The 12,800-nt window shown below is 42.3% G+C and overlaps 1 protein-coding gene across 1 annotated transcript in view; it reads left to right on the forward strand.

Annotated features, from left to right (window-relative positions):
• LOC126298483 (sodium-dependent transporter bedraggled) overlaps positions 1-12,800 on the forward strand; it is a 673,679-nt gene that overhangs the window by 585,516 nt on the left and 75,363 nt on the right. Inside the window, exon 9 of the mRNA XM_049989817.1 lies at positions 7,654-7,793. Within this exon, the coding sequence (XP_049845774.1) occupies positions 7,654-7,793 (140 nt within the window). The remainder of the gene's footprint in view (positions 1-7,653; positions 7,794-12,800) is intronic.

Below are 12,800 nucleotides of genomic sequence, written 5' to 3' on the forward strand. Positions count from 1 at the left end.
CCACAGTTATTGACTTCGGATGAAGAGTGCATACCGAACAACGAGTACCTTGACATGTTGCTGATGCTCGGTGAGTGCCGACATGATGCCAGTGAAGCAGCCATGGCGTACGCCGTGAGATATCCTAAGCGATGAGCTCCGAACAACGACTTCTGGAAACAGGCAGCTTGGTAATGCGCCGCAGTAACAAACGAAGAACTGCAAGAAGTGAGGAGTCGGAGGTGTTTGTTTTAGCTGCAGTACACCACGATACTCATGTCAGCTTACGAGCCGTTGTTGCCATCTTCATCCGAAGTCAGTAACTGCGGTATATTGAGCCCTGTTTGTGTGTGCAGCTCGAAATTTCGGATACAACAGCAGTCTTGGACTTTTATATAAAAATATTATCAACCGTTGTTTGTGAGCAATTGGCTACCCTAGTTGTGAACTTCACAGTGGGAATTAAGTTGAATGACAATTTTACCAACTCAAATAAGTTCTTACTGGGAGAGTCTTGAAGGAACTCCACATTGAAGTCACCAGTAACCATTATTTCTTTATTTTTGGTTGTTAAATGGGCCAGTACAGCTGCAAGGTGGTTTATGAACAGATTAAAGTTGCCTGCAGGTGCTCGATATATGAAGGATTTTTTGTGAAATTCTACTTCTGTTGCACATGCTTCCATATGCTGTTCTAGGCAAAATGTATGAATGTCTATGTTCTTAAATTTATGACAGTTCCTGATGAATGTGGCAACTCCTCCTTTCGCCATTTCTGCTTTACAAAAGTGAGATGCTAACCTTAATCCTGTAACACTTTAAAAGTTCTATACTAGTGGTCACATGATGTTCACAGAGGCAGAGTATGTCAGCTGGGTTTGAGGGCTCTAATTCATCTATGTAGATAATTAATTCATTAATTTTATTCCTCAGTCCTCGAATATTTTGATGCAATAAAGATAGCTGACATTACACATTGACTGAATTAAAACTGGGTAGAGTTGAAATTTCTGCTGATTGTTGAAAATTCTTAACCAACAGCTGTTTATGCTGATGTAATAAGCTAGAATTGCGTTCTTTGGTTTTTTTCTCAAACTGAAGGTCTGTCTCAATTCGAACCAGTCTTAAAACAGGGGTTTCTTTCTGTCCTCCCTGCCCTAAAAGGGATATTTTCTGAACCCTATAACCAGTGGTATTTTATCACTCATGACAGTGCCTCCCCCCTTTAACTGTCCTGCTATTTTCCCAGCCAGTCTACCCTTCCATTTCCTCTTGAGGTGAAGGCCATGCCTTGTATAATCCCACCTATTGGGAGATTCGACAGGAACAGCACCAATGGAAGACCCGGCACCTGACATATGCAGCCATTCCAACTCCAAATGAACTCTCCTGACAGAAGACTTCAAATGGGGCCGGTCATGGCGCCCAAGGACAGATACAAACTCAACACTAGTATGCAATCTGTGCCAGGTCACACTCTGTACTGTACCCAGGATCTCTGTCAGTACTATTATCTGGCCTACCCACTACAACCACAGTGTCTTCCTTAGTGAAATCTTTGCAAAGTGATCCTAAATCCTCTGTCACCTGCTCGAGACGAGCAATAGGTTTAAAAAAAATGGTGACGTGGTATTCTCATCCTAGTTCATCCTGCAGAAGTTGGCCAACACCTCTTCCGTGGGAACTACCTAACAACAACACTTTCTTTCTCTTTACTGATTTCCCTACATTTTTACTTTTCAATTTGCTGCTGAAAGTTTGTTGTACTCTGTCTACACCTGCAACTGCTTGAGGCTCACCAGCTTCTAACTGAAGCAACAGGTCAAATCTATTTTCCACATTCACCACGAAGCTGTCAGGAAAAGTTCTAGGCCTGTTCCTCCTGTTGCCTGTTGCCACTTCCCACCTCTCTTTACCCTTCTCCCTCCTTAAACTATCAAGATCTCCACTGGCCTTGTCTAACTCAGTTCTAGTATCTTCCCATCTCTACTACATATCCTACAAAACCACAGATGAGTCTCACTTACTTGCCCTGCTCCCGCGCCACTACAATCACCCACATGGAAAATCTACTGCACACGCCATACCAAAGCCGCGACCTAACAATTCTACGGCAAGTCAAGTAATAGTTTATTAAGAATAAGTCAGTTACATTACAAATAAATACGAAAATATGATCCACAAATTTGGTCTATAAGCAACTGTATGTAAACAAAGACAACAGTGCAAAGTTTCTGAACAACTACTTAAACTTTCGCTACTTTCCGGAAATGTGAGTCAAATAATGAAGAGGTACGCTACAGTTAAATTGCTGGGGAGAAAAAAGAACAATTCATCAAAATTCTATAGATTTGCTGCGGTAAAACGTAAACAGAAAATATGACTATAACCCGACTGTACGATCTTTTCGCGTTTTCTGCTATATTAGGTAAAGAAAAATGAAACTTTAATATTGCGCTTAAAAAGCACACTAATACACCTATTTACCACGTAATCAGTACTAAACTAAATGTTGTTATAATCTAAAATGACTTATCTTTACGAGAACACCAAAACTCGCACTAGTCGCCTGGCTGCAGGGCTGAATGCATTGATGTAACTACCAATTTGTAAACGTCCATCTTGACCACATAACGTATATAAGTCACATACTTCATGTGTTCAGTTGGCTAATTGAGACATTCATTGTAATTTTGTTTCTTCGAATGTGAGAACCTGCTAACTTCATGCTCGTTATTTAACATATATTACTAGAAGTACTTAACGATAAGGTGTGAAGTATGTTCTAATTTGTGCACAAAATTAGAATTCACTGCTAGAAAAATAAACGTCCTCCTTTGCAGTTCAATGTAACTGAAACAAGGTGAAAAATTTCCAGCAGGAACATTCCTGTACCAACACCAGAATACAATTCTCCTGCAAATTTCCTTGAATTGTGAATACGTTCTTGTTTGGAAAAAATGTGTTTTGGTGGTGGTTAGTGTTTAACGTCCCGTCGACAACGAGGTCATTAGAGACGGAGCGCAAGCTCGGTTTAGGGAAGGATTGGGAAGGAAATCGGCCTTGCCCTTTCAAAGGAACCATCCCGGCATTTGCCTGAAACGATTTAGGGAAATCACGGAAAACCTAAATCAGGATGACCGGAGACGGGATTGAACCGTCGTCCTCCCGAATGCGAGTCCAGTGTGCTAACCACTGCGCCACCTACCTCGGTGTGTTTGGAAAAACGTCCCTTAAAGTAACTAACTTGTTAAGTTTTCTGTTGTACTTTGTAGACAGTTGATACCAAGTTACCGTTTAATTATTTTCCGAATGTGTCAGTTTACTGCATGCTTTCTATTATGAATGATATTTCTTTTGCCAACTAATCAGTGTGTTTTGAATTGTTACTTGCATATGTGTGTTTGATTTGCAGTTTGTAAATTATTGACAATAACAAACAACCCATTCCTGAGAGAGGGCAGTATTATAGATACGTAACATTGCATATTACAGAACATACTTCTGTTAAATTAACAAGAAAGTCCAGAATCTTTTGTAAACGCGAAAGCCATAAAAATATTTTTAAACAACAGCATGTGACCCTGCTGTTTTAGATTTCGTAGCTCGAAACCTCTATCCACTACACCGTGCTGAACTCCTAATCGTGTCCTTCATCTTAGATATCCTGAAGGCGTGGACCATCGATATATCATTACCTGACATTTAATTACACACTACTGGCCATTAAAATTGCTACAGCACGAAGATGACATACTACAGACGCGAAATTTAACCGTCAGGAAAAGACGCTGTGATATGCATATGATTATCTTTTCAGAGCATTCACACAAGGTACCTACAACGTGCCGACAGGAGGAAAGTTTCCAACCGATTTCTCACACACAAACAGCAGTTGACCGTCGTTGCCTGGTGAAACGTTGTTGCGGTTTATCGTATTGCGACATTGCTGCTCGCGTTGGTCGAGATTTAATGACTGTTTGCAAAATATGGAATCGGTGGGTTCAGGAGGGTAATACGGAACGCCGTGCTGGATCCCAGCGGCCTCGTATCACTAGCAGTCGAGATGACAGGCATCTTATCCGCATTGCTGTAACGGATCGTGCACCCACGTCTCGATCCAACAGATGGGGACGTTTGCAAGACAACAACCATCTGCAGGAACAGTTCGACGACGTTTGCAGCAGCATGGACTATCAGCTCTGAGACCATGGCTGCGGTTACCCTTGACGCTGCATCACAGACAGGAGCGCCTGCGATGGTGTACTCAACGACGAACCTGGGTGCACGAATGGCGAAACGTCATTTTTTCGGTTGAATCCAGGTTCTGTTTACAGCATCATGATGGTCGCATCCGTGTTTGACGACATCGCGGTGAAGGCACATTGGAAGCGTGTATTCGTCATCACCATACTGGCATATGACCCGGCTTCATGGTATGGGGTGGCATTTGTTACACGTCTCGGTCACCTCTTGTTCGCATTGACGGTACTTTGAACAGTGGGCGTTACATTTCAGATGTGTTACGCCCCGTGCCTCTACCCTTCATTCGATCCCTGCGAAACCCTACATTTCAGCAGGATAATGCACGGCCGCATGTTTCTGATCCTGTACGGGCCTTTCTGGATACAGAAAATGTTCGACTGCTGCCCTGGCCAGCACATTCTCCAGATCTCTCACCAACTGAAAACGTCTGGTCAATGGTGGCCGAGCAACTGGCTCGTCACAATGAGCCAGTCACTACTCTTGATGAACTGTGGTATCGTGTTGAAGCTGCATGGACAGCTGTACCTGTACACGCCATCCAAGTTCTGTTTGACTCAATGCCCAGGCGTATCAAGGCCGTTATTACGGCCACAGGTGGTTGTTCTTGGTACTGATTTCTCAGGATCGATGCACCCAAATTGCGTGAAAATGTAATCACATATCAGTTTTAGTATAATATATTTGTCCAATGAATACCCGTTTATCATCAGCATTTCTTCTTGTTGTAGCAGTTTTCATGGCCAGTAGTGTAACAACTCGTACCAAGAACGACATGGACGACGGTGGCTTGAAAAGTGCTGATTCCGATTTTTTTATTCTGTTCTCAATATGGGTTGAGGTATTAAATGTCACACATATTATTCGGCAAATTGCGACCCTCTAGTGCCAGAGGGCTCCGAATTGCAGCGTGTAACATGGTGATGTGTAACGTAAGTATGTTGGTGCATGAGAAACAGCGTGCTGCAATCGAGTTTCTAACCGCAGAAGAGTTCGTTCACACATGGAGCACCCTCACTTTCAGCGTGACAATGCCAGACCACATAAGAGTGCTCTGACATACGCAACAATCCGGCGCCTCGGCTCCACTGTCATCGATCATCCTCCGTATAGTTCAGACTTGGCTCCATCCGATTTTCATGTTTCCAAAACTTAAAGAACGCCTTCCAGGGCTTCACTTTGGTAATGATGAAGCGGTGCAAGCAGATGAGATGGTGGCTCTGTCAACAAAGTCACACATTGTACAGAGATGGTAACAACAAACTGATCTCTCGTTGGGAGAAATGTTTTCATCGGCGGGGTGACTATGTTAGTTAATAAATATTTAGACACAATGAATAAAGATGGTGAATGTCAATAAAGTTTGTTTTATTTAAAAATCTCTCACTTTTGCATAAATATTTGGAGACATTACTCTTCAGCACGCTCTCGTATTTGATAAATCTTCTAGATCTTGTAATTAATTTTCCCCGAGACGTTTACGTGTCGTCTTCCCTCCGCCACACACCGTCAGGTGGCTTGCGGAGTATGGGTGTAGATATAGATCTTTATCTACGATAACTGCGGAGGCTCAAGATATGTATTAAAATTTGTGCCAGGGCCGGTACTCGAACCCGTCAAATACAAGGGCGTGCTGAAAAGTAATGCTTCCACATTTTTATGCAAAAAGGTTGAGACGTTTTCGAATAAAACAAACTTTATTAACATTCAACATCTTTATTCATTGTTTCTAAATATTTATTTCTCAACATAGTCACCCCGTCGATGAACACATTCCCCCAACGGGAGACCAATTTGTTGATACCATCCCTGTACAATGTGTGACTTGTTGACACCAAGGAGACTTGTGTTCGAGCCCCGGCCGTGGCACAAATTTTAATTCATTTCTTCAGATTCCATCATTATCGTTATAAATCTTCAACACACTGTTGCCTCTAAATGGCGTACTTTCATAACACGCAAGTTATAATACCAAAATAACGAGATACAAACATTCCTTAACCATCACTATGGCGGTTTTCACCATTTTGTTACGACATATTGAACCAATACCTACGCCTTTTCGTGAGATCCTCAATGTGCTGGTATACTGGAACATCATATATTGATAGGATATACGTTATAATATAAAACTAATCACATACATTCTTCAACTAAAAGCGACGATATCTAATATGGCGTCTCCCTAATTCTTCGGCCAAACCAAACGATCACGAAAGTTGATAGAAAGTTCCTGCCGTCTTCATACTGAAAGCACATCACATTGCCTCACTCCTTGTAAACTATTACCCATCGTACCCACATATTCACGAACCGTGTCAGATATACCGGGTGATCAAAAGGTCAGTATAAATTTGAAAACTTAATAAGCCACGGAATAATGTAAATAGAGAGGTAAAAATTGACACACATGATGGAATGACATGGGGTTTTATTAGAACCACCTCATATTGTTAAACACGTGGAAGATCTCTTGCGCGCGTCGTTTGGTGATGATCGTGTGCTCGGCCACCACTTTCGTCGTGCTTGGCCTCCCAGGACCCCAGACCTCAGTCCGCGCGATTATTGGCTTTGGGGTTACCTGAAGTCGCAAGTGTATCGTGATCGACCGACATATCTAGAGATGCTGAAAGACAACATCCGACTCCAATGCCTCACCATAACTCCGGACATGCTTTACAGTGTTGTTCACAACATTATTCCTCGACTACAGCTATTGTTGAGGAATGATTGTGGACATATTGAACATTTCCTGTAAAGAGCATCATCTTTGCTTTGTCTTATTTTGTTATGCTTATTATTGCTATTCTGATCAGATGAAGCGCCATCTGTCGGACATTTTTTGAACTTTTGTATTTTTTGATTCTAAACCCCATGTCATTCCAAAAATGTGTGTCAATTTGTACCTCTCTATGTACATTATTCCGTGATTTATTCAGTTTTCAATTTTATGCTGACTTTTTGATCATCCGGTATTACTGACCGCTTGTGAATGTGCGTCCTTACCTGACTAGCATCTTCTCTACAAGCTCATCCGTGGGAGCTGGCTATCATGCAAGCAGCTCGGAAGTTTACGGTGAGAAACGTAACTTGTAAGTTCTACAATTTCTTGCCATTTTCGGGACAGTTACTTTTCGAGCCTCTTTATTCTCATAAAGCTATGTGCAAAATTTGGAAATTGCTGTATGTGAAAATTTTAACAATTCTACTAAATTTTTCTATGGAGGGAGGGGGCCGTGACCAGCATAACCGCCTGCCCCCACCTCTCCCTCACGGATCGGCGGCTGTCCTAACCACTTCTATTGTCGTTAAGAATGAGTCTTTTTCTTCGTTTTTGATTATCAAATGAAAACTTTTGTAAGTAGAGGTTAAGATTTTGAAGCAGATAAATAATACGAAGTTGATGTTGTAGGACGGGGTCTGGCAGAGGTGGGCGCAGCAGCGGCCAGGGCTGCTGGCCGCACGGGCTGAGCTGCATGTTCGCCACCCTGGGCTGCACGCTCGGCCTCTTCAACATCAGCCGCTTCGCCGTCTTCAGCGTCCAGTTCGGCGGTAAGTCTGGGCTCACGACTAGCCATAATTTGTACGATGAATCCACGTTATGTGAATGCTCGCGGAGTGATGCGGTCTGACCGCACGCGATACCCTGTCATTAAACAAAAAGCAGCTCTGTGGATGTTCGGACGTACAGCCTCGTATATTATTCAGAACCGAGATGCTATACTTGTCCTGCTTTGAAGAGGAATGTTTTCGAATTGTGCAGGGTGAAAACAGTAGCGAAACATTTGAGAACATGCTGTGTGTAGTGCTCGAGTAATCCCCGCTAGGAGGCGGCCGCGGTGGTCTCGCGGTTCTAGGCGCGCAGTCCGGAACCGTGCGACTGCTACGGTCGCAGGTTCGAATCCTGCCTCGGGCATGGATGTGTGTGATGTCCTTAGGTTAGTTAGGTTTAAGTAGTTCTAAGTTCTAGGGGACTAATGACCACAGCAGTTGAGTCCCATAGTGCTCAGAGCCTTTCAATCCCCGCTAGTGCTTACTACCACGCCAGCCCCTAGGTAATCGACACAATGAGAAAGAAAAAGTCGCAAAAGAGTATCTTAAATTATTATACCTGTTTTGCATAAATTACATATTTGCATGTGAAAAATAGAAGAAGGGAAACGAGGAAAACTGTTGCTGTTGTTATTGTGGTCTTCAGTCCAGAGACTGGTTTGATGCAGCTCTCCATGCTACTCTATCCTGTAGAAGCTGCTTTATCTCCCACTACCTACTGCAACCTACATCCTTCTGAATCTGTTTAGTGTATTCATCTCTTGGTCTCCCTCTACGATTTTTACCCTCCACGCTGCCCTCCAATACTAAACTGGTGATCCCTTGATGCCTCAGAATATGTCCTGCCAAGCGATCCCTTCTTCTGGTCAAGTTGTGCCACAAATTTCTCTTCTCTCCAATTCTATTCAATACCTCCTCACTGGTTATATGAACTACCCATCTAATCTTCAGCATTCTTCTGTAGCACCACATTTCGAAAGCTTCTATTCTCTTCTTGTCTAAACTATTTTGCGTCCACGTTTCACTTCCATACATGGCTACACTCCATACAAATACTTTCAGAAACGACTTCCTGACACAAATCTATACTCGATGTTAACAAATTTCTCTTCTTCAGAAACGCTTTCCTTGCCATTGCCAGTTCTATAGAAGGCTACACTCAAGACTAATACCTTCAGAAAAAAACTTCCTAACACTTAAATCTATATTCATTGTTAATAAATTTCTCTTCTTCAGAAACATTTTTCTTTCTGTTGCCAGACTATATTTTATATCCTCTCTACTTCGACCATCATCAGTTATTTTGCTCCCCAAAGGGCAAAACTCATTTACTACTTTAAGCGTCTCATTTCCTAATCTAATTCCCTCAACATCACCCGATTTAATTCGACTACATTCCATTATCCTCGTTTTGCTTTTGTTGATGTTCATCTTATTTCTTCCTTTCAAGACACTGCCCATTCCGTTCAGCTGCTCTTCCAAGTCCTTTGCTGTCTCTGACAGAATTACAATGTCATCGGCGAACCTTAAAGTTTTTATTTCTTCTCCATGGATTTTGATTCCTACTCGGAATTTTTCTTTTGTTTCCTTTACTGCTTGCTCAATAGTAAAACTAAAAGTAATTATTCGAACGAATTGTAAAGCTTTGCTCTCGTTAAATTCCCTGTTCTCTTGCTTCTGCGCTCTGGTATTATATACTAAAGATGAGATATTTTGTATAGACGGGGGACAACTTCATTTTAATCTCATGAAATAAGTGGATACACTATCTTCACCAATTTCCAAAAAAAAAGAAAGGAGATTCATTTTTATCTATTTATAAGATGAAGCACGTATTATTTCGCGGTTATTAACGACAGAAAGTTGCCTTTATTTAATTAGAATTCATCAATTGTTTTGTTGCGAATACAGTTATTTTATTCTCTATTCCTGGCCTCTCTCTTGCTCGTCAGAAAAAGTGTCCTTTTTTTCTTCAAGTATTAAGAACTATATTTCATTTTACCCAGTGTAATTCGTGCATACTTGAAGGTCGTCATTTACAAAAAATAAAAACAAAACATAAAAATGAAAACTTGCAAAGCGCGAGCCTAGCAACCGAAAGGTTGCAGGATCATATCCCCGTCGATCAGCGGAAAATTTTCAGTCTGCCTTTAACGTAGCCTTCACCTGTCAGTGCCCTAAAGATCCGCCAGGAGCGAAAAGTGATTCTGATTCCACATTAAACTGTAAGTCCACTTTCCCTAGTGGGTTAGGAACACGCTATTCGCCGAAGTACTGGCCTATTGAAAAGACGTAAGCCTGGCCATTAGCCACACTTAATTACTATTATGCCCATTGTAATGTCCATATCCTCGCGGGGTCAGCATGTCAATTGTCTGGTTTCGCAGTGGTAGTGGTAGAGGATGGCCAGAAACTAATTTCGCCATACTGGCAAGAATTCCGATAATTCTGACAACTCCCAGACTACCAGTGTCTCCCTTGGCTTGTAAGTATTCATAATGATAGAGACTTTACGTATGGTTCTATCGTAGATGGCCAGCAATTTTCAGTTCCATCCATCAAAAACATAGAAAAATTGGTAAATATTGGCACATGCAAAAGTGAATGTCGATCCTAGTATTTATTCTACTAAGTTACGAACGACGAGATCACACTCAGTTCGCGCACAGAAAAGCAACAGATCATGGCCACAAATTATACTTTCACAGGCCACGAAAGAGCGTTTATTCTCCTGATGGTTGAATTTAAATAATGCAATGATCACCTCCATTGAACTCTGAGTTAATTAATGGATCCTAACCGAAAAAGAATTTGTATTAGATGATCTCGTGAGAGCACGTCTTACTATGTATAAACAGCCAGGGAGCTGCATTCCAACTTTTTATAAATCTGCGCCAGCCGCCGCGTGACAAGCGCATCTTCACAGGGTGGGGCATCGGGCCAGTTGTCAAGCGCTCAGGGTGTAGATGTAGAAACACACCTAACAACTTTCGTTTAGGTCGTACAACTGCTTATTGGTATTGCCTGTCTTTTTTTTGTCGTCAGTGTATGATAAACGGTATAGAGAAAATAATGTGTTAGTCGCAAATAGCTTAAAACATCGTGGAAAGGAAAATGCAAGGCAGTTTGAAAATCTGTTTTGTTTGCGATGTCCACTTGATGCATAAAGAAGCGAGCGAGTTGTTGCAACTGGCTGTGATGCTCATAGATTAAAGTTTTCCTCTCAGCTTTAAGATACGCTAGGTACATATGAGATTGACAGTATGTTGGTAGCAATATCTCTCTTAGCCTGTTATGCTCCGTAGCAGACAGTAATGTTTTGCAGTTGAGCATAACGAGTAGGCGAGGGGGGTTCACTAATTCTGTCAACAGCTGTACATTAAGCATATTTCTTTGTAAGTTCATTTCAGAATTTCAAAGGTGCTTTCACGAATACATGGAAATGAATTTTTTCGATTTTACACTTCAAATACAGTATATCGTGGCAAAAATAATATCTGGGCAGTGCTGTGTTTGTCAGTTAGTACCTAATAAAAGCCACATGGTGCAATTTTCCTTTTGGGTGTAACTTGTTAAATTTGCAGCTGTATATAAATTCCACCTGAGGGCCATTTTTAGCAGTTATTGCCGGATGTCTGCCAACCATATCTTCTTCCAGACATCATTTATTATTTACTGTTAGTTCTATCCCTGTTTCCTCCATCAGTACCGAGCGAGGTGGCACAGTGGCTAGCGCACGGGACTCACATTCGGGAGGTTTTCCGTGATTTCCCGAAATCATTCCAGGCAAATGCCGGGATGATTCCTTTAAAAGGGCACAGCTGACTTGCTTCCCCGTCCTTCCCTAATCCGATGAGACTGATGACCTCGCTGTGTGGTCTCCTCCATCAAACCAACCAACCCACCATTAGTTTTAGAACTTGTTCTGATTGGCTGTCAGCTTTCTGTTCCACCTATACTGCCCACAATGAGACCTCCTCTTGCTTCTGTTTATTTGCCTGCATCTGTGCATTTACACTGTCTACTCTCTTCAATAGTGTTTCATGCTGTTTTTCTTGTTATGCACTGATTTCCATTCCTTGTTTCCTAAACTGTGACTTTGTTTCATCGTTAGTTTTCAATTGTTCTTTGATTGCTGCCATCATATGCATTAAATCAAAATTACCTGCTAGCGAAAATTCTGTATTATAAAAAATCCTATTTTGATACTCCTCCCTGTCTGACATGTTTTCTTCTTCAACTTCAATTTTCAGTATTAATGAATCCATTTTACTTTCCTGACTTCACAAATACTTGTTCAAAATATTACGCAGCTGTAGCCTGTGCTTTACTGAATTTCATCACATACAATTATGGCACTATTGTATTGTATAGTATGGAACTGGGGACCTAGATACGACAGAGAGGCTTCGTCCCCACCGTAGCCCGCACTGGTACAAAACCCAACAACAGGCTACAACAGTCCACTAACCTCACCGCCGCCAAACACAGAACACAGGGTGATTGTGCGGTTCGGCTCCCACTGGACACCACCTTCCCCCCCCCCCCCCCCCCCCCCCGCATGCTCACGGTAACGTCTCACACCAGACGAGTGTAACTCCAATGTTTGGGTAGTAGAGTAATTATAGTAGTGTAATTATGGTGTACGCGTACGTGGAGAACGTGTTCGCGCAGCAATCGCCGACATAGTGTAACTGAGGCGGAATAAGGGGAACCAGCCCGCATTCGCCTAGGCAGATGGAAAACCGCCTTAAAAACCATCCACAGGCTGGCCAGCTCACCGGACCTCGACACTAATCAGCCAGACGGATTCGTGCAGGGGACTGGCACGCCTTCCTGTCCAGAAAGCAGTCCGTTAGACCGTACGGATAACCTGGCGGGCATGGCACTATTATTATCTACTACAAAAAATAAAAATACTCATCTAGTGCAATGATTCTAATTACTCACTTACGGCACCTGCCGTACATTTGTCACTTCCTGCCACTAGTGGCTGCTGTGTGCACT

This window comes from Schistocerca gregaria, chromosome X, assembly GCF_023897955.1.
Source record: "Schistocerca gregaria isolate iqSchGreg1 chromosome X, iqSchGreg1.2, whole genome shotgun sequence".
Taxonomy (NCBI): domain Eukaryota; kingdom Metazoa; phylum Arthropoda; class Insecta; order Orthoptera; family Acrididae; genus Schistocerca; species Schistocerca gregaria.